At 41.7% G+C, this 23578-nt stretch overlaps 1 protein-coding gene across 2 annotated transcripts in view; it reads right to left on the bottom strand.

Annotated features, from left to right (window-relative positions):
- The window catches only part of PLXNC1 (plexin C1), a 139278-nt gene that overhangs the window by 102995 nt on the left and 12705 nt on the right, over positions 1 to 23578 (bottom strand). For both annotated transcript variants that reach the window (XM_039869055.1, XM_039869056.1), the window contains exons 2-4: positions 17224 to 17361; positions 6186 to 6320; positions 2889 to 2989 (exon numbers count right to left, since the gene is read on the bottom strand). In XM_039869055.1, the coding sequence (XP_039724989.1) occupies positions 2889 to 2989; positions 6186 to 6320; positions 17224 to 17361 (374 nt within the window). The remainder of the gene's footprint in view (positions 1 to 2888; positions 2990 to 6185; positions 6321 to 17223; positions 17362 to 23578) is intronic.

The following is a 23578-nucleotide window of genomic DNA, read 5'->3' as shown; positions in this document are numbered from 1 at the left end:
GGCCCAATTCCTTTATTTGCTTGAATATCTAGCTCCTCACTCTCTCCGACATTGTTCTCATAGCTGTTCTTAGTCTTCGCAATTTCCACACAGATGACTGATCTGACACTGACACCTCAGTTCCTCGACCTCTCTCTGCCAACAGTCTTGTTCTCCATCCTACTTCAGCTACATAATCATATCCTACATCTTGTCATTACAGATAACTGTACCCCCTCCGTGACCTTACTTTCAAGCTCCCTACAGTCCAACCACTACCCCCTTTCCAGTTCCTTGGCTCCAACAAGTCTTAAAACCACTGAACAGATCTTGCCACCTTTTCACATCCCTCACTTCCCTCGTGTCTTCGCTTCCTTCCTTAGAGTTCACTTATAGCTTAGAGCTCTACTACTGTAAGTATCAATATCCACATCAATATCATTGTCCATCCTTTGCATGTAACCTTAGCTCCCAGGCCCTTCTGTCCCCTCTTGATGTATTTCCTGGCAAAGCCCTAACTGATTCTGACTAAATCTAACACTCGCCTACTCCACGACTACGCCAACAGAGGTGAACGTGGCTTGCGAAAGCAAAACCGTGTTTACTGATTTCACTTCAAAAGCAAGACCACCGACTTCAAGTGGGCCCTAATGCTTCCTGGCAATCAATCTCTATTTCCCCTCTCCGTTCTCTCTCCCACTCTATTTCACATCTTCTCTCTCTTTTCTCTTCAAACCCCAAAGCTCCTTCCCCCACCTCTCCTCACTCTCACGCATCTAAATGATGCAAGCAATATGAAATGACGCTGCACATGCTTCCACCACCCACTTGCTCCCAGGCCCATATTCTTCAACTTCCCTCTCACGCTCCTGTCTGAGGCTGGCCTCCCCACTGGAGCACTAGGTCATATTTTCCTTCATCTGCTGAAAGACAACACTCCACAACTCTCTCTTCTCTCTCCTGCATCATCGGTTTCTCCCTCTCTACCGGAACTTTCCCAACAGCCCCGAAACACACTGTTATTTCATGCATCTTAAAAACAACAAAACTGTAAGGACTCCACTTTCTCCTCTAGCGTCTGCTCCATTTGCCAGCTATCTTTCTCAGCAGAGTTCCTCTAAAGGGTTGTCTCTGCTCTTTTCTCTTATTTTCTCTTGCAGCTTCAGCACCACTTCCCCATCTGCCCTTGTCGCAGTCACCAATCATCACCTGCTAAGTCCAATGGATCAATTCTCTTCTTCTCTTGCCTGACCTCCCAGCATGATCTAGCACAGTGAACCGCTCCCTCCTCCTTTCTTCCTTTGCCTTCCCTCTTCGGTTTTTTCTCTTCCCTTTCCGGTGGTTCCCTCCCTCCTTCTGTTTCCTCTTCATCTCCCTGACCCCTAAACATTGCCCTACCTTAATGTTCAGTCCTCCAACTGCTTCTCCCTCAATCTACACTCCTCCCTCGTCTAGTCTTATGCTTCCTTAGATTCCACTTAAACCCTACTCACTCCCAAACATACCACTAGCCTGGACATCTACAATGAATTCCCCACCTGTGTTTGCCACTACTGTAGCCACTGGCGATGTATGGCTATTTAACCACCACCACTACCGTTGTCACCATCACCACCACTGTCACTGAACTAACTCCTCCTTGTAGCTCTAGAAATTCAGAGAGAGAACCTACATAAATGGAATGGATCGGAAAGATTGCGGTCGAATGGTTTAGTGGGTGTGCAATGATGAAATGCTGTTCGTGATCAGTTAATTTCTTAAACTCTAGTCTTGGGAGAGCGACAAGAAGAAAATGTTCCTACCCAATTACAATTATTCATGAGAATTTTCCTGGCCCTGCTCCTTTTGTCTGCCAGTGATTCTGACGGGAACAGCCCGGTAAGGAAGCGCAGTGAAAAGCACGGGCAATTATGCATCTTGCTGCATCTCAGCTTTTGACTTCTTCCATGAACTCTTAATTAATTCCATCCCCATATTTTTAGTTTGTTTCCTGAGCCTCTTGCTTGCATTGTATTTTCCTCCTCTCCCTTCATTGTTCTTGGCTTCCTTCCCCAGAGGCTCCCAAATTCTCTTCCCAGTCCTTTTTTCTTTCCCCAAACTGCCCCATGTTCAGCCTTCAGCTTTTCTACACCTGTTCTACTCTTTCTAATCCTTTTTTTTACCTTTAAAAACTGAAAGCACCAAACTGACAGTCACTGATATGTTTTTCCCCCTGCCTGAGCTGCAGCTCAGGCTCTCTCCTCCTTGCGTCTATAGCAAGAGCCTGAGTACTGGGTTGCCATGGCAACAGTGAATCCAACCAGGCCAGTACCAGCGACGCTAGGAGCTGCCATGGCAAGGAAGCCGCTCCAAGTCGCCCCTGCGCCTAGATGGGTCCCGAGCATCATAATTCAAGACCAGGCTGGGCAGATTCTGCCCGGAGCCTAAGGTTGTATATCAGACCCGCAGCTGTATGGCACATTCGAAGACATCATCATCAGTAAAAAGGCTTCCACTGAGCCAACTAATATGTGACATTATGAGGATTCATTTGAAAAATTTCAAACATCCCTATTCTTTCATCTCCCCTGAGGAACAACCTTTTGCCCCTCTCTCGAGTCTTAGAGAACTCTGTAGAAAGTAAAAGCAGATTGACAGCTCCAGTTTATCTTTCCTTTATGTCACATACCTGCCCTCCCCACCCCGAGAGTGGGTAACCCTGAGTGGTCCAAGTCAAACAATTTAGAAGCACTGACACAGCGGGGAACATCTCCGAGAATTAATGAAGATTACACAATGATGTTTTCAGTCTGTGAAGAGATCAGTTCCCCCAGGTCACTGGAATGAATCGCTGAAGTGGGGCGACAAGTGTTCTGCCACATGACACTTTTTCAAACACGTGAGTTGGTGAGGAAGAACTCAGGAGATACCTTTGTAATGAATGGCACCAACCGCAGTGAGGGTCTGCCGCTGTTAAGCACTCCGAACAGGATTTACGTTTACTGCAGTTTGCAACACGAATTCTCCTCACCTAAAAATAAAGACGACAGCAGTTCAGACGGAACTGTAAGCAACCAGAAAAACTACCACGTCTTCTCTGATGAAGGGCCATGGAGAGGCATTTATTGACTCGGACTCGGAATGTCTCCATAATGACACCGGGGGAAGCAGTTTATCGGAATCACCTAAAGAGCATTTGAAAGTACAGATCACCAGATGCATGCCACTGACCCTCCAGCTGAGTACGTCTAGGGCGGGGCCTGGGAATCCGTGTTTTTAAGTACTCTTTCAGGCGAGTCTGATTTCTGATCTGCTAAGAATGATTTTGAAATGGACCGTGGAATCAGGTTACCTGGTTTTCATACAGAGACAGTCAATGATACTTTGGAAATGAGCATCTAGAAATATTGAAAGGCTCTGACCTGGGAGTGTGTCGGCATGTTGGAGGAAGCTGTCACTGGATGTGGGAGGAGGAGAACCCTCCCACACCCCTCTCGGAGGTAACTCCATCACCTCAGCTGCGAGGCAGGGAGGACCTGAGTGTCACACAGCACGTTTTCTGCAGGCAAAATCCCACAGCAGGTAGTAAAGAAACTTGTGGAACTCATTAAGACAGAAAGTTGTACATGCTAGGCAATATAAGGAACTTCTTTAAGAAGGTTAGAGAAACAGAGAGTTCTAAAAGGGGTATGTGAGGAAAATGGGTTATCTTTCAATTCTAAGTTGACTTCATGAGGAATGACCAGGCCCGTTCGCTTCACAATCTGCCATGCTGCTAACAGATGGTGAGCAGACCACCACGCTGAGCCAGAATGAACCAGAATGTGGATATTGCCTTGTAGCTCACAAAAGACCTTTTTAAATTCTGGGCATTTTCATAAATGTCACATAATATCTCTAACCTTGTTTTCTCATCTGTGAAATGGTGATGGTGCTGCTGACTTCGTGGAGTTATTACAAACATTGTGTGGCACGTACTAAATGCTCAGTAAATGTTGGCTATTGCTGTGACGTGAGAAAAAGTTTCCACGGTCCAACAAACATGTCAAACCTTACACTGAAAAAGCAAAATAGATTTCCTTAGCACAAGACCTCTGAGAGCCTTTGATTATGCCAAGCATCATGATATTCCAGGAGGGGTATAGTAGGTAACATCTGCTCCTAGGACCATATTTGCTTAGAAGATTTAGTAGGATATGAATCTTTAGAATATTCTGTGAGAATTACCATACGATATACTTAAATACATAAACATATGACTACATGTAAAGGAGAAGACACAAGAAATACTACATTGGACCTGCTTCTCTAACTTAACGACACATCATAGTGATTACTCCACAGCAATGCGTATATCTCCATATGGTTACTTTTAATGGCCACATACTAGACCAGTCTGTGGATGTACCAGAGCATTTACTCTGGCTGTTACTCTCTGCCTAAGAGTTTAGGAAAGGACCTTCCTTAGGTTTTGCCTCTCTTGAGGTTATACTGGCTCAACCAGAGTCTTACTAATAGGATCTCTAGCAGTAACCCTAAGTGGAAAATGCGAGAATAACCAGCTCTGATGCCCATTTGACAAATCCTCTCAAGACCTCAGGCTCTGAATGACCAGAGACTCTTTACCTTTGGAAACTGAGGGCCTGTCAACTACTGGTGGCTCTCATGGTGGTTCCCATCCTACAGTCTCAGGTTCCAAGGAAGGAAGTAATGAGGATTTATGAGCTACTTGCAATGATTCCAAAGGCTGAATGGAAAAAACGAGCCCAGATTAAGCAAGAATTCCAGTGTCTCTGCGCTGGAATTTTATCGGCTCTGTGTGGCAGGCAGCACAGTCAGTGCTCTGACTGGCCATTTTCAGATGCCCTTGATAAATAAAGTCTGAGAATGGGAATCGTTACTTAATATGTGCAGTTTGTTGAGTAGACAAAAATCTTTCAATTATGGGAAGTTTGGAGAAGAAACATAATAAAAAGTGTTTGAATGGTGATGCAAGCTGGTCAAGAAGATTCTACACGATGAAGAACTGGTGTACAAAGGTATATGCAATCCAGTGGCCATCTCGGTGGGGCGATTTTGGCATAAATGACTTTTCAACATGCAAAGAGCAATATGGTCTTTCAGGAGTTCCAGAACCTACAACGTGCTTGCACACCTATTCTGTGACTTGAACAGCACTTATAGATTGATGTCATTGCTATTCTCCTTAGAATGGCTGAGAGGAAAAGAATGAAAGATTGGAGGAGGCCAAGGACATCTGTTACAACCCTTATATAAGTATGTAAGTCTCGATTATCTTCTTCGGATTTTGTATATTCAAATCATCATGGGTCAAAACCACTGTGCGAGAATGACCTGCTTAGTTTTCACAGATTTGGGATTTAATCTCATTTATCATGTGCTTTAAAAGATCAAGGCATCATTTAAGTCCTAGTCCTGACAAAGGCCTAACCTCTATATATATCCCTGAGCAAGTTATTTTACCTTTCCAAGTCTTAGATTCTTCATATATAAAACAAGGGTAATTTTATATCATTAAATTATTAACATATTTCATTAACATTGTTTAATTTGTGTGTGTGTGTGTGTGACAACTCTATGCATCTCATCTAGAGAGACTATGCATAGAATAGTAACTTGTACATAGTCAGTAAGGCCTCAACAAAAATTAGTTTCCTTCCCCCTTCCCTTGGTGAAAGCATTTTATAAAAATGAAGAAAATGTAAAAAGATATCCTTTTTATTTCAGTAAGTAGAAGAAGAAAAACCAAAACGGCCAGATAAATTAAGAGAGGAAAGGCAAGTGCCATGTATTTCCTGGTTCATGAATGTGTATGAGACTGTGGCCTGATATTAACCCCAAATTCCAAAGCCGATCCCATAGGGCATATTCATAAATGCATCTAACCGTTCAGTGCCCACACAATAAATGTGTAAATTCAGTTACCTCGCTGATTATGTGCCCATTTGCAAGCACACCCTCCTCTGAAAAACTTGGCATTGGAAATATAGCCAGTAATAAAATTGTCTAAATAGGTAATATTTCTTGCTTACTTACTGACAGTAAGGTTTTTAATTCCATGCCTGTGAACAACTACAGGTCTTCCTGAAGCCTGCAGCAGTGTTTAAACTTGGAAGTTCAAAGTAAAAGCTTGCCTACTAGATAATGACATCAATTAAACAATTTTTATTCATACGTCAGAAGCAATAACTAGTATTTCTACCTACCTCTTTTCCGGCTGTTAGGTAGATGTAGATATTCTTCTTAGGATGAGGAACGAGTTTATAGAAAACAGGAGTTTCTTCTTTAATTTCATAGATAACCTCTGGACAATTTGAAGTCAGATTTTCACCAAGAATAACCTATTTTTTTTCCAAAAAGAGAAATGTGATTTCTATTAAATATTTTGAATAGCAGGGTGGCAAAACCTGTAGCTTAATTCTGAAACCACAGAATTCTTATTCACTACATATATTGGCTAGGATACCGTGTTTCTTAATCACTCATGTTTGTCTTCAACAAAGCTGGTAATAACAAGCACAGCGTTTCTGCTTTTGTAGGGATCAAAGTCACACACACACACGTGCCACTCTCCAATGCTGGGGCAGTATCCTCGTATGTAGAAGCTCATCCAAAACTCCTGACCACGCCTGCTCTGGCCTTATGAGAAGCTACAAGTGACAACTTCACTAGTACTATGCCAAGAGTAATCTTAAAACTAAAAGAAGTCAGCTCAACATATGTTTGCCAGGGTTACTCTGATTCTCCCGCATGATTCGACATAGTAATGATTTTAAAGTAACCAGGACAATTTAACTACACCAGCAATATATATTTATATATAAATCATAAACAGTGTGGCTTTGAAATTGGACTAAACTGAGTTTCCCTCATCTTCAGTTAATAAATATCTACTGAATGTCCACTATGTATCAGGCATATTCTAGATATTTGAAAAATGACAATCTTGCCCTCATAGAACTTAGACTTGCATGTGTACACATGTGCAGGGGAATGATGGCAGACAGATAACAAAAAGTAAATTATAAAGAACATTAGAAGGTGATGTAAGTCAAAATAAAGTGGGGTAAGGAGGTACAGAATACATGTACAGAGGAGACCTCATTGAGAAGGTGACATTTATTTAGAGACTTGGAGTGGATGGCAGAGTCATTTAGATATCTGAACAAACCATGCTCTTAGAAGAGGGACCCACTAGTACAAAGGCTCTAAGATGAGAGGAAGCCAGTACAGCTTCAGCAGAGCAAACAAGGTAGAGAAGAGTGGGAGGTGAGGTAATAGGGCAAAAACCTTAGGTTCCTGTAGGCTGTGTAAAGATTTTGCCTATTACTGTAGGTGTGAGAGAGGGAACGACTGTAGGGCTACGAGCAGAGGAGTGATATGATGAGAGGGCAGGGTTCGAAGCAAGGGTAGAAGACTCATCTGAAGACTATCGCCATAATCCTGGAGAAATATAATGGTAGCTTGGGCTCAGGTTTGCATCCTGGCTCTACCCTTTAAGTGGCTGTGCTGCTTTGAACTAGTAACTTACTTAACCTCCCTGGGCCTCAATCTACTCATCCCTAAAATGGGGCTAATAATGCCTTTCTTAAATACAGCCGTTATAAGGGTCAAATAAAAATTAAGAAAGATGCTTAGCACATAACCAATACTCAATAGATAACAATCTATAACTAGACTGAAAGCTCCTTTTGGGTTAGGACTACATCCTGATCATGTTTATACCTATCTCACTGCCAAATATAATGACATATATTTAAAGAGAAAGTGCTCAACATTTTGTCAGTTTGAACATCTCTAGATACAATATCTACATTTGTACCTCTACCACCGCGGGCAGCAGTTGGATTGGGCACATGATTTGAAAAGAAAAAATTGGCACCCGAGATTCTTTTCAGTCAACATTCATGCATCTACTGATCAATAATGTGTCTGTACCTACATATCCTGATGTCAATTATGTATTGTTATTTAATCAAAAACTCCTTGTTGATTTGGCACACGAAACATCTTCCTGCACCTGCTCCCACTCCCAGAACCTGGGCCTGAGTCTGGCTTCATCCTGCGATGGTGACTTCCTTCTACCATTGGCTCAGGGACAAGCCCAGTGGATTCAGCGCAACTAGCTCAGGGCCTATGAACTACGCACTAAATTCAGCAGTAGCTCTGTAAAAGTCAATCTCACTACCTAAATATATTAAACATGACTTTTAAAAAAGGAATAGAACATTTAGGTCCCAAGGGATGTGGGACAGATCTCTGTCTCAAGTCATTTTAAAATGACTCTATAGCTGTACCATCCAATATGGAAGCCAGTGGCCACATATGGCTATTTGTTTTAATTGCATTAAAAATTCAGTTCCTCAGTCGCACTGGCCACATATGGCTAGTGGCTATCATACTGAGAGTACAACTATAGGACATTTCCATCACCATGGAAAGTTTTACCGAACAACACTGGCCTACAGAAAACTGAATGCAGGGAGACATCCAGCTAGCACTGACCAAGTGTGGACTTGCCAGGTTCTTGTCTTTCCATCTTTAGTTCATATTCTTTCCTTGTTAACTCTAAGAGTTGATCTGGTTTGGAAAGTGATTGTCTAAAGAAGAAATAGGAAGCCAATTTAAAAAAATGTATAGAAATATTCTCAAGTGAGACAAGAGAAGAAAGGCTGCTGCCCAGATTTCTCTTGAGGAATTCCTCATGTCGAAAGCATCATTTGGCAGAACCTATAAAGCATTCTTACTTATAAAGCTGAACCTGAACCTAATTAAGCATGTAGTGCTAACTTCCATTTAGCATTAGAAGGGGTAGAGGAACAAGTTCAGTGACACCACAAGAAAGCAAAGTGCCAATGCCACCATGTGAGACATTCACAGGCAACAGATTTCGTTTCCTCATTCAGTAGATGGTGATAAAAAAAATGACTTCCTCAAAAAGTCAACGGCAGTGCATAGGAGGGGGCCTCTCAGGATCAAGAGAAACAGAACAACCAAATGGGCTTTGAGAACCTTGTTCAGACACCACTTTGACCAAGAACAATTTAAAAAAGACATTTTTGAGCCAATCAGGAAAATTTAGTTATATGGACTCAATATTAGATAATCCTAAAGAGTTATTGATAATTTTGTTAGTTGAGATAACAGCATTATGGTTATGACTATTTAAGAAAATGATCATAGTTTTTTTAGAGATGAATAATGAAATGTGTGAGGGTAAAATGACATACTGTCTAGGATATGCTTTAAAATAAAAAAGTAAAAACAATTTATAGTAATTACAGTATGGTAACTATATAGTTAATACTATATTGTATATTTGCAAGTTGCTAAGAGAGTAAATCTTAAAAGTTCTCATCACAAGAAAAAGATGTGTAATTGTATGGTGACTGATGTGAACTAGACATTGTGGTGATCATTTCACAATATATACAAATATTGAATCATTATATTGTACATTTGAAACTAATATGTTATATGTCAATCACACCTCGATAAAAAAAAATTACCAGCCACCAGCACTCCTCATCCATGTTAAGTGAGTTAGCAACTGCATTGCAGTTGTTACTGGGGCTTTTTTTATTTTATTTACTCTTAGAGCATGGCTGATGTAGACAAGTCGGGGCTAGAAAGATTTAGTTGGGGGCTACTTTGATTTACTTACTTGTTACATTGAAGATGAGACACCAGTATTTTTTCTAGAACCCTGAATCATGGCAGGGAAGTCTTTTTCGCATTATATAAAATTACCAAAGTACACTACGTGCCAGAATTGATCAGTTTCCCAAACAAGCTACCTTGAGTGGCCTACACTGAAGCTTGTCCTGATAACCATAGATGCTGGGGTTCAACTGTTATGCTTCATTGATGGTGGGAGGGAGACTTCTCTGGAAGGTAACTTGGCATTATCTGTCAAATTATAATGCATGTACCTCAGCCCTGCAGCCTCTAGGATATATGTGAAATGATGTATGTTTATCACGGACATTCATTGCAGTGTAATGTGTTATACACGTAAGATTGAAACAATCGAAATGTCCAACCATAGGGAACAGGTTAAGTAAACTATAGTACAAACAATGAAATACTACTTAGCCAGAAAAAGAATTAGAAAGTTCTTTTATATTTAACATGTAATATTAAATATATATTTATTTGCATACATATATATTTTATGTACATATGCATATGTGTGTGTATGTGTGTGTGTGCATATAAAATATATTACATGCTTAATAAAAGGGGTGAAAGACTATCTCTTCCCTTTTGCTTGCAGACATACATAAAATATCTCTGGAAGGATACCCAAGAAACCAATATTATTGGTTGCCCCAGAGGTTAGAAACATGTGACTCTCCCTTTATATTCTCTTGGTTCTTTTGCATTTTGAACAATGTCAATGTATTATCTCAGAAAATAAATGCACGCAATTTAAATTTAAAAAGTGTTTGAGGAAAAGTGTGTTAAATTGTTTTTCTTTCTGCTAGATTATACAGAGAATAATCTCTAGGACTCTGAGGACAGAACCACCACCTTTCATTTTCATCACAAGGGACCCAAACATGATACACGGAGGCACTGGGGTCGCTGCTTCTGTGGTCCTCATCTCAGATGACTACAGGACAGGAGAGAGATGGTTGTTTCTCCTTCAGATTTCTATTACAATCACCTCCCACCTCACCCATCCCCATCCCCACGGCCCAGCCAGGGGCCCCAACGGACACCTGGATCTTCCAACCACAAAATTCACATCAACATCAACACAGAGAAAAAAGCCAGCAAGACTGGAGCAAGGGAAATGTTTCTTCCTCAGCTGGGCAGCCTCAGAAAAAGAACACGATCAGTTAAGTGCTGCAGGAAGTAACAGTGAGTCACAGAAACCCAAAATGGGTTGAACTTTGCATAAGAAATCTTATCCTAATCACACACACTCCTGGGCGTGATGTGGATTCTTACTATTGCTTCCAGGATATGCCTTTAATGTAGCTCTAATCTGAAGTCAACCTGAGCCTCTGCCACGTATCGCTACACTGATGTGCCTCTTCCTCTTTCAAGTCTGAAATGTCATCGCCTCCTCTGAGGAGCTTTCCCTGGTCACCTTTCTACTGTGCCCCATCACTCCATTTTCTTCATAGCACTTATCACTATCTGAAACGACTTTATCATTGATTAATCCATTTACCTGTTTCTTTTCTTCCCACCATGAGACCAGGAACATGTTTTGTTTACTTTTGTAACCTCAGCACCCAGAACAGTGCCTGACACATAAAAGGTGCCCAATAAATATTAATTAAATGAAAAAAATATTCTATTGGCATTCAAAATTTTATAAGGCTTTTCACATTTTTCCAGCTAAAGCCTGTGTAGTAAACAAATTTTCCCCAGGGGAGAATTTCAGTTCATGTCAAGTATTGTTTCTGTTGACATCTTCTTGAAGCCTCGTGGTAGGCTATTAACTAGCCTTGGGATTTTTGCTTCATACAACAAAACAAAAAAAAAAACACAAAAATCCAACAAGTACAGTCCTGAAATGTACGACGTGTGAAACTGCCACACCGTACAGTTAGCTGCATTACAAATTCGACACCATCCATGGGAAATATAGCACGGAAAGGAAAATGAGGAGGGAGAAAATTAAACAAGACTCTTTGTTTTTTTCTTTAATATTACCATGAAATAGAAAAGCCATGTGTTCAAAAAGTTCAAATATTTTATGCCAAATTTCTTATGCCTCACTTCGTAGGACAAACCAGTTGAAGGGCAAACAGGCCAATCTTCTCACTTATTTTCTCACACACACACTCACACACACACGAAAGCAAAGTAATTATCCGACAGCATTTAACGTGCTTCCATAGTTAGGCGTAATAAAGATGAAATATAAAGATTAAGGCGAATTCGTCTTGTTCCCAATCTACTTATTTTATTGTGAGTAGTAAGAGAAGCATACAGCTTGAACCGTAAGTTCCAGATGTGTGGATTACAAGGGAGTAAAACTCTAAATTGGAGACTCCCTGCAAACTCACAACCTGAGATGAATGAGATAGAGGTGAACTTGAAATAGCTTTACATGAAATTCTCAACAGCCAACCGTGGATCCCATCTCTAAGTTTTGGCACTTTCTGCTTTTCCTTTTTGACCCATTCCCTCAGTCCAGCCATCCCCACCACCCTCACTTCTGGCCCCAGGCCCTGGTTTCCTCATGGTCTCCTTTTTCTTACTTGAACTTTCTGTGGAAATATAAATACGTACAGCTTGCCTGAGATTTTATTATTTTTGTTTTCTCTTTCTTTTACTTGAAAACTAAAAACCAGAGTACAGAAAGCCTCTTCAGTTGTCACGTAGTTTGTCTTCTATTAGAATATAGGAAGAACTTTCTGGAACTGGGTTGAATTTTGCTCCATGGTTTGGATAACTGAAATCGACTAACGGAAGTTAAGGTTTTGAGGGCAGCAGTGCTTTTCTGCTGGATAGGGGTAAGGGTGTGCATGCTATGACTTCCTGCACCCTAAACCCTACTTCAGTCCTAGGGATGTTGAAGAAAACCAACACTAGCCTCCTATTGCTGGAGCTGTTCTAAAAATCAACTCGAATACAGATTTCCTAGAGGAACCCGCTTTTAGGAAAAACAAGGGCTCCCAAGGGGGTTAAGAGGCTCCCATGAGCTACTTGCAAGCCCAAGAGGAAAGACTCTTCCTTCCTCTAATACAGAAGTCTATCCCCAAATAGGAACAAACTAAAACCACAGAAGCCATAGCTCCTTCTCATGAAATCTCAAATACTAGTATCTTGGTACTAGCTGAAATAGTCCAACATTAGAAAGAGAATTAAAAAACAAAAACCAGTTCTACCAACTCTATCAAGCTCTACGTACTACATTTTAATTACCAGTGCAGTTTCATTGGGTGATGGATTGCTTCAGTTCAAATCACCTTGAGGAAGTTACCTAACTTCTCTGAGCCTTAGGTTTTCTCATTTATAAAGTTGGGATGGTAATAGTATTGACTTGTGAGGATTAAATGAGTTAACCCAAGCAGACACTGGTTCTGATGCCTGGCACATAGTAAGAGCTCAGAAATATTAGCTATTATTATTCCTCACCCGCTGCCTTCTTATCTTTTATGCTTTACAAGAAAGGTTAATGGGCACGCATAAAGTTACAAATTTCAAATTTCATGCATATTCTGTTATTACTTATTTTACCTCCTGGAAAAGCTCAAAATATTCAGTTCTGCCCTTGAAATAAGGACAATTTTCTATATACGACAGTCAGCTCAAAGGAATCCAAACCACATGATAGGCTGTACCACAATCTGGAGAAAGATTCAGCATGTGTTTATAAAAAATGGGTACACTTTTCAGTGTCCTGGTTATGGAACATGTGTGATATAAATTCCGAAAAGCTGAGTTCAGTGTGACCAGACTTTTTCAGCTGATCTCAGCGGAGACGCTGACGCCGAAAAATTATAGAATGCACTCGTGTTTAATAAAAAAGTGAAATGAGGAAATAAGTGGACATAACTTGTCTTATAACCATTAGGAATGCACGTTGACAAAATATGATGGCAGATTAGATACTCTCAAAGGACTCTTTGAGTTCTAAATTCCTTCAGTTTCCTAAAATCTTATAAAGGGACTTGGGAATAAATGCAGAAGAAAGAGGGCAGTAAAGTTATTAGCACACTGTCAAATCTTTAGTTTTTCCACTTATCATCAGTAAAGTCTTACCTTTGGAGGTAGTGCTGGATCACTTGGAAGAAGTGCATATCTTTAAAGACACTTTAAAAGTGATTCACTATTTCAGCTTAAGCTCAAAGTAATATTTCCACATAACAGAATACAATACAGCTATTTAAAAATACTATTTACAAAAGGCTTGTCATAACATTTTAATGTAAGCATTTGCTCTCATAACTGAAAAAAAAAAGGATGCAAAATTGGATAGAGTCTGACCTCAACAATGTAAAAAACAAAATCTAAACCACTGACAGCAGTTGCCACTACATAACAGAACTAGGGGCATTTTTTTCTCTGCTTCCCCCTCGTCACCTGCTGCTTTACAGATTTTTCTATGAGCATATATTACTTTTACACTAAAACAATAACATATTTAAAATTGCACCAAATTATATGAAAACTCCACGAGGTTTTCAGAGATTTAAGAAGTCAGGGTTTTTTTTCTGTGTGTATGTGTGGTGGTTAAAAAATGGCAATTGGCCTCCAACTACTTTTTCCTGCCTCTCATCCAAACAAGCATATACTACAGTGCCGTCAGCTCCTGATCACTGGGAAACTGATGAGTCAGCCTGCAGCTGATCCAAGCCCTCTTTCCCCTCCTCCTCCTCCCGCTGGCCGCCTTGGGTTGGGTTTTGTTTTTCACTGCTCATTAGTACCTTCACTCTGCAACAACGAATAAGAAGCCAAACTTGTGTCTATCAATGCTTGGCTTTTCTAACAGTTCTGGTGACAAGTCTGGCAAGGGAGAAGCTTGAAGTTTTTCATATAAAAGGGATTTGGGGATTATCTGTTTCTTCCCATTCATCTACGCAGTCCCAGGTCTCAGGACTCTGGGTAGTCTCTCAGGGGCTCCATCCAAGAATCTGCACACGAGATGCAAAGGGAAGTCTTGGGAATTGCTGGGCTGTCTTAGGGAGCCTGAGGGGACCAAATCATCTCACATGCCTCCTTCACAGACTCCTTCTGAGGGAGGGAAGCTTCCTGGGATAAGCTGGGGTGGGTTTTAATTCCCAGGAAGTTATCATGCCCGTGAGGTTCGCCCTCGGTCAGATGGTTTGCCTTCTTCTCAAGCTGAAATTCTTTGCTGAGCCTCCAAGACCTCTGGACCCACCCCAGGAGCATTGGTTCCTCACCAGGGACCCCATATCAACACGCGTGCCACTCTCCTGAGAGGATCCTCAGGGGGTGGGAGCCTGTGTCTGGGGCAGAGGTTATAAAGTCATGAGGGATAGTAATGCAGTCTCTGAAATCACTGCAGGATCGAAGCCCTGCTCTGTCACTGTGTGACCTTGGGCTAATCATCCAACTTCTCTGGGCCTCAGTTTCCTCATCTGTAAAATGGGATTTATATATCTACTTCACTGAGTCTGGGAAGACAGAATTAGCTAGAACATGTAGAGTTACTGGCCCATAGGAAGTATTGTATAAATGTTAGTAGTCACAAAACAAATAAAAACCAACCTGCCCTTGTTATTCAGACTCTAAAAACAAGGTCATAGATGTGGCTTTTGAGGGGGTACCCCGTACAGAGGCTGAGAGTGAGACTTCCGTTGGCTACTTCTTCCTCAGCAGCTTGAAGCTGCAGCTGTCTCACCCCTCTGGTGTGCCACAACATCTCTAAAAACTGCCCAGCTGCACAAGGACTGCTGGGATGAACAAACAGGAGGGGCGAAACCAGGCCTTCCCTTGGGGAACTATTTATAGCCAAGTGTTCCTTCACCTCCAATTTACCACGTAACAGTTTGGTTGGCTCAGCTTTGGGGAAGCAGTGTTCTTGTCAAAACACTCGTCAAAAATATCCCGAATCTGAAGAGATAATTGGTGAGGAGGGCAGTAAGGATTGATGGGAACTTCTGCCAGGTTAACGGGTTGAATTGGCCTGACCAGGTTGTAGCTACAGACGTCATCTCATGGTACCGAGCGACTTGTATAGAATGACTGATGGGTGTTTACCTTTCCCTGGGAAATAAAGCTAACACAACAGGAAAGATGATCAATGTATATTTTAAAAGAATGTGTATACAAACAAACTCCCTCCCATATGTTACTGGGTCTTCTCCAAAGAAAACAGATTAAATCAAATGCCTACCGAGCACTCCGCACTGTATCAGGCTACGAGCATTCATGGCCCCCTTCTCAAGAAACTTAAAATCAAGTTGGGAAGGCCAGACCAACACAAGAGAAAAGTTTAGGCATCAAAGCGAGACATCTGTAATGAGCCAAAAGAATGATACAGATAGTGAGTATTGCAGGAGATGAAGGGAAAACATGATCGTTACAGGCTTAGGAGTCCTCAAAGACAAGGTGGAATTTGATCTGAGCCAAAGCATAAAGACCTAGGATTCAATAAAGCAGAGGGGAGAAAAAGACAATCCAGGAAATGGGGTACAGTGTGAGTCAAGGTGTGAGAACAGTACTATACAGTGCACATTTGGAGAAGAGCAAGCAGGTAGGTTTGGCTAGAGTGGGGGATAAGAGCGCAGAAGACAGGATTGGAGATCATCGGAAAGAAAGGGGTTTTTCAGGTTAGCTAGTACAATCTCATTTTACAGATGAGGAAATGGAATCTCAGAGAGATTAGACGATTTACCTAAAGTCACACGGCTAGTTATCAGTGAGAGATCAGTTGGGAAAACAAATCTGTTAATGTTTATTTTAGAATCTGAACTATAGTAAATCGACTGGCTACAGAGAGGCAAAGGAATGTCAGCCTAGGGGGACAGAAACAGTGCGATTCCCGCACGAATGTTGGTGGAGGCCACAGGAGGTGTTCAGTAAGTGTCTGCTGAGAAATTGAAAAGATAACCACTACATTATTTCAGACAAGTCATTACGTATCTCCGATTTTTTTTTTTCCTCCTTCTCACTGCCCCTCTCCCAAGTGAATAAAAAATCTCAGCCTGACCAGTGGTGAGTCCAGAGAGTGGAAAAGTACAGTCCTTGGAGATGAAAGTCAAGGGACTCTCAAAGGCCTTCAGATCCCTAACCTCTCGTGGGGTGTGTGGGCACAAAGGGCAGAGAACAAACCCCCTCTGTGGGTGGCAAGTGGGCTGGGGGGAAGGAACACCTGTTTCTTTCCCCTCTTTTCAAGCCCTATAATCACTTATCTCTTTGAAGCTGTGAGAAATCAGGTGCTTTGTACATTTCCATTATAAAAGAGATAAAATTCAAAGGTTAAATGTCTTAGGGAGGTGAGCCAGGGATGGGGTGGGGGCCAGACCACCATTTACCTCGCTCAGGCATCTAATGAGTAAGAAAGGGGAAATATCCTCCGCACGCCGGGAAACAAGTATCTCGTGCTCTGTTATGTGGATAGGAAGGTTATTATATGCAGATTTCTAGAAATTTCTTTCAGGCTATTTCCGAGGGTCCCTGAGGAGTTCACAAAGCAGCTGGTATACTGTCGTATATAACCCAGAAGCAATAAAAAATAACGAATAAAAAAATCAAAAAGCACAAAATGGATCACTATCAGAATTGACACTGAAGAAGGCATAGAAAACCAACCTTAAGTAACTGGCCATCTCCAGTCCCCAGGAATAAAACAGTCCTGTTCATTACCACGGTGCCATAAACAGATGTCAGGTCAGAATGGATCAAGGTAGACGATGCGATTGGTTGGACTTTTTCAGGTTCATCTTCTTTCTGAACATACACACAAATGCACAAATAAAAAAAAAAAAAGATAATTTTTAACAGCGATAATTCTCACGATGATTAAATGTCACTCATGCCTACCTGGGAAGGATCCTACTTGAGCCCCAAATACGTCTTCTTAGATGAGATCCCCAGGAACAACCTCTTATCCTTTTTATCTGCAAAATCACCACGGTTGCCCAGCCCATAGAAAGCCATTTGTTTACTATGTATTAACATGTATTGATTGCCAGCAGTGAGCTAGCCATCCATTTAACACTCCCTCAGCTGATATATGAAACTGAGTTCTACTTTATTGCCAAGAGAGAGCCCACTGCTGAATTGGGAGGGAGACAATCTTACACTTGGCTGTTTGCAGGATTCTGCTGCAATTTATTTTAGCTAGGGATTGGCTTCTGCAAGGTTAAACAAGCCATTTTGCTAGATGTGAGACGGACCATCCTATTGGGTGTGATGACAGAAAGAAAGGATTCTCGATTTACATGAAGGGTACAATGTGAAGCCCAAAGACAGGGTAATTCATTCAGAGGGTAGAGAGGGAAAGATATGGTCATGGATGGGGGAACAACAGAGCCACAGATCTGAAGAGGAACTGAACACAACGGCGAGACCTGGTGCTGATGCCTTTGAAGAAGAAACGAAAAGATTAACTTCCCACCCAAAGGCATTTAAATGGTCTGAGGCCGTAATCACATGCTTGCTCCTGATCATTAAATAAAGCTCCTCTTTTAACCCAGAGCAGACAGTGTTGGCCAAAATGTCTTTTTCTTTCTTAAAGGCATGAAGTGTTTCATGCTGCTTCCTGCCTTCAACGGCAGGAAACTGAGTTTGTTATACAAGTATCTGGAAGATACAGAGCTAGAAAGAGTCGTTGCCGTCTGTAGCTACTGAGCACAGTGTGATAGCATACTTTATCTGCCAGAGCTCAGTTCCCAACTGCACTAAGGTTTTCAAAGGCACATTTAAGTTTCAGCCAATGAGAGAGCTGGCAAACTTCAGTAAGTATCACCATGAATCCTAAAATCACCCGGTTTTGGGAAGGGGTTTAGGCAGGGGGAGGCTGAGACTTATTAACTCCATTATATTATCGCCAACAGTGTTTATGTCTTTCAATTTATGTCTTATTAAATATTCATTATTTTTTTAACCAACCAAATTTCATTAACATCTATACTGAATGGATCCATGGACTAAATTGATTTCTGAAGCCTTTAAAAGTGCCATCTATATTTCTTTGTTGAAGTTGCGCTGTGAGGAAGAGATAAGCCAGTAAGGATTTATCCAATGCCATGATCACTTTTCAAGGAAAAGATGTCATAACCTAGGGAGAAAGTGACTTATTTGCATAAAATATTCCATAGTGAACCCAGTTTAAGAAGACTTTTGGAAAGCCTATTAGAGATTTTATTTTCCCCGTTAAAAGATACTTTTCATGCAGTTGGGGAAGATGAGGAACTGTCCTATTAAAATTAAAGTTAAGGAAAAAAATCTCTGTGGTTCTATGATTAGAACAATAGATCACTGTTTAGATAAGGATGCCTCGAGACTATGAGCAGAAGAAAAATCAGATGACCTTTAAGTAAAAAAAGAAACCACATCACACATCTTGCTTTAAAATAAAACTAAAATTGTTCAAACTTAACATCGGCCAACCATGCTCGTTACTTTTATTAAATATTTGAGAAGAGCAGAGAGGCTAACTCAGAGAACAGGGCATCATCTCTGGCCATCTGGAATGTTCTAATACCACTATCTTTGGCTAGAGGATTCCATTCTCTCTCATCTCATGACACAGAAAGAGGAGTGACTGTGGATTGTTGAACATCCATCCACAAGGACCAAATGGGACAGTGTACTTCCATATCTGGCATATAGTAGGTGCTTAATACTGTAGCTATTCTGATTAGCCAAGAACCATGGGTTGCCTTTGCTGACGTGGGTTGAGATACTGTTTGTGAAAGACTGGCTCCAAACACAGAGGCAGCTCAAGAGCTGAAAGGGAACAAGAAAAAAACTGCTTCTGAATTTCCATCTCAGTCTTTCTGGTGTCCTTCCCTGACTTCTGACTTCAACAGTTGCAGTTTTCCAAATGAAGTCCTTGATCAACAGCATAGGTAAGTAGAACAGCCATGAAATCAGTGTTCCCAAACTGGAGAGCTGGTGGCACAGAACAAACTGCTTGGGACAAGGGGCCAGAGAGGTTAGATTTGCACTGGGGCTTGGTTCTCACCCGCTAGGTGACCAGGACAAATTATTTAACCCTGTCATAGGCTAGCTTTCTCAGCTGTAAATAAGGCTGATGAAATTTGATTAGTAGGGTGGTTATGAAGAAGAGGTAATAATGATAGTGGAAATAATAACATGTTGATAAGTGTTAGCTGGTATCATTAGTAGTAACATGTACCTGCTATGTGCTACTTGGAGTATTTTATCATCTTACCTAAGAGGAGCAGTGTAGGGTAGTGAGCCAGACATCCTGGGTTGGAATCCTGGCTCTATCACCTTCTAGCTAAGTAATGTGGGGCACATTATTTAACCTCTCTGTGCCTCAGTTTCCTTCTCCATGGAAGTGATAACAGCATTTACGCCATAGACTTACGAGGACTGAATGAGTTAGTACACAAGCCTCAGTAAAGCTTAGAACAGTGTCTGGCCAGTAATAACATACAATCCATGTTTTCTATTGTTAGCTTATTTTGAAGCACAAATAATTGCTGCCATACCCATGGCAGTATTCCCACCTTCTTTTCTTTGTCACAAGAACCATACTTTTGCTCAGGTAGCAATAAACCTAAGCCTGGGCAAACCATGATTGTGCCGAGTGTAATGGTAATCCCATTCCCCATTGCCAGATACTCGCTTTCCTACCCTTGAATCTAGGGGTGGCCCAGTTCTGGCCAATGAGATACAAGAAGTACTTTTGCAGGGCTTCTGGGAGTAAGCTTCCTCCTTGGTAAGAGGAGGCTCTGAAGGTGAGCCCATTTGCCTTCTTCCCACCACTTCATCCCTTTGGAATCAGTCGTGTGGGGCCATCATGCACAGAATGATACTCAAGATAGAGGATGAAAATCAGCATGCTAAGACTGGTGCAGGGGGACAATGAAAAGTCCTAGGTTCTTGAGGACATGACTGAGAAAAGACTTCCGACCTTAGACTTTTTACTAAGTTAACAACAGATGTCATGGTTTAAGCTGTTCTTGATTAGGTTTTCTGTTATCTGCAACCAAAAGCAAGTCATTGTGTAAGAAATGAGAGAGTCATGGCTTGTTTGGAGCTGGTGCTAGACTCTAGCTCTTCCTTAGCTACGAGTGACCAGGAGCTGGATCAGTGCCTATTTCTCTCCCCCTGGAGGATGCTCGCCAGAGTCAGGATTGTATAGCCAATTACGACAGGGAGCCTGGAAGAAAATAGGAAAGAGCGGGCTTGGCCTTCACGTAAACCCTAAGGGCTGCTCTGGTTGAATGGAAATGGATTCTTTTGTGCTGGAAACACACAGAAATGGACAGGTCCCCTTGAATGGAAAAGGGAGCCCTCTGAATGGCTTTCTTATGCTCATTTCAGCAAATGAAAACAAAAGAAACACAGGCCCCAGAGAAACCTTCTCACAAAAGTGAAGTTAATACCTAGGGAGCCAAGCAGAAAAAGGTTGGGGGGAGGGCAACAGTGCAGTGGGCCCCCTGTGTCCAGAGGTTATTCTTACTGTTTCTTGGGCCTATTTTCCTTCTTGCCCTTCTCTCCCCTCAGGGCATAATCATTAATGTTGCTCTCAGCCTATTCTGTCTAGTTTATTATGTGTAATTTATTTCTGAATCCCAGCCTCTGCTTGTTCGTCTGTGTGTAACAAGGTTAATGCCATGTAATGATGCTTTTGCCAGTTCTGCCTTTCATGACAAAATCCAATCTTGATTTAACTCTAAACCTTGTCTCCCCTTTGGGCTTTCTTGGTTCCCTCAGTTGTCATTCTGCTTCTCCTGCCTGCCATGTCTCACCATAACGTCACGCCTTATACTTCAGCCCTCTCTATGAGGAAAACTTTTTTTTAGTTTGAGGAAAAAGTTACTTTGTCTCAAACGATGTTTGGGCAGAAAACAAGAGAGCCTTGGGCCTGATATACCAAAGTAGAATGGAAGCTACTGAGAAGGGGTTAGTGCTGGCGTGCATGGATGTGTGTGTGCATGTGTGCATGTGTGTGTGAGTATACAGAGCAGTGAGGTAAATAGCTTGACCTCCATGCTATCTTTCGCTGACAATAAACACCCTCAGTGTGTACTGTGCAGCTCCGGGGGGTGCCGCTCATGTGTTCTAGGGTGTGAATGGTACCCTCTGAATTGAGTAGCACTTTGGCTCTGCCCCTACAATGCAAAAGATTCCCTGGCTCAGCAAAGCTCGTGCAGGGTGTTCACAGCCACGCTGCAGTTATTATGGGAACAGCTGGAGGGAATGTACACAGAAGTAGGGCCTCAAGTATTGGGGACCCAGCAAGAGTGAAGTCTTTTGCCCACAAGGTGCTAAGAGGACTCTTAGTTTGGTTTTTCCTTATGAGGCCAGGGCAAATACCAACTGGGTCCCCATGAACTTCTTACACATTGATAAAATGCCTCTTGGGCAGCTAATTTTGTATTCTGTTACTCTTTGGCATAGACTTACTTTGAAGCAGTTTCTTCATCACTTTCTATTACTAGCCCAGGGGCTCATTTGCAGTTAGAAAACCTCAGCAGGAGCCCTATGCCCAAGTGCTGGCCCCTGCTCTGTCCCTTACAGGCTGCTTGATCTTGGCAAGTTAAGTCTCTGAGCCTCAATGATAGAATCTATAAAATGGACACTCCAACACACATGCCCTGTCTATCAGCATTGTTGGGAGGCTCAAATGAAATCATGTGTGTGAAAATATTTAGAAAATGATCTTTATCAAGCTTAAGAGAAAGAAAGAACAATTATTCACCCTAGTTAGATTGTGATTTCATTAGCCATTAAGGCTCCTGTCACTTTTCCTTATTCTTCTAGAGTATATAGCATCAATCGGGTTCTAAGTTCATCTATAGCATCTCTCTGACTATCTGAAGGAAAAATTTACTTTGGGGACTCAAATGTGAAAGAGAAGAAGTTCCAAGAGTACAGGAGGAATGGAGAAGAGAAGTTTGGGGACATAGCTAGGCAGGCATCTCTACATCAGGCAGCCACAAGACACATACAAAGTGGCAAAGTTTGTATTTCACATCCTCTCACTTGCTTTTCCACGTTCCCTTCTTTCGTCCTTCCAAGGGTCCCAGTGTCCTCCAGCCTCTGAGCCCTACCTACTGCCACATCCCACTCTCCAAGATTTATCCTTCTTTTTACCTGCTTTACTCTCCATCGCCCATCTAAATCTCCATCCTTCCCTATGGTTAATTTCGATTACTTACGAAAAGACAACCCGATTCAAATAATTCACAAAAAGATATAAATGGCTGATAGTGTGAAAAATGTATTTTCCTAGACTCTTAGAGTCGAAAGAGACTCAGTCCACCAACGTTTATCCATGAAGTAGCTACTGGTGTTCCAGATGGGACATTTCTTCACTGTGGGCATTGTCCTGGGCAATGCAGGACTTTTAGCATCCCTGATCTTTGTCCACAAAATGCCAATAGTGCCCTCTCATCATGCTGACTATGCAAAAGCTCTGTCCCCCACATTTCTAAATACCCACTAAATAAATGGCATCATCCCCTTTGAGAACCAACGCAATCTAGCACAAGGTTTCAGAGTTGCTGGAAGATGGTTATCCAGACATTTCCTCCCTCAACTCTGTTCTTCTCTAGTTTTCATCATCATGGTAAACAGCACCACCAATGACCCTCAACTTCCCTCTTTCCATCACTCCCCACATCCAATACATGAAAAATCTCTGCTGAATTTCCCAGTAATCTCAAGCCTATCTTCTTCATCTCATGGTCTCCACTCAGTCCAAGCTCCCATCATCTCATTCTTGATCTACTCCAAGAGGCTCCTGGTCTCTCTCTTTCAACTTATAATCTATTCTCCATCCAATAACCAGAGTAATCCTTTAAAATAAAAAATAGGTCATGTTACTCCCTTGCCTAAAATTCTTCAATGGCTTCCTAGCACACTTAAAATTAAATCCAAATGGTTCCCAGATCTTACATGAGCTCGTCTCTGACCACTTCTTCAAACTTATTCCTTGTCACTGCTCCTCTTTATTCTGCTT

This window comes from Pteropus medius, unplaced genomic scaffold (genome assembly GCF_902729225.1).
Source record: "Pteropus medius unplaced genomic scaffold, Ma_sr-lr_union100, whole genome shotgun sequence".
Classification (NCBI taxonomy): domain Eukaryota; kingdom Metazoa; phylum Chordata; class Mammalia; order Chiroptera; family Pteropodidae; genus Pteropus; species Pteropus medius.
This window is presented reverse-complemented; position numbering and strand designations above follow the sequence as displayed.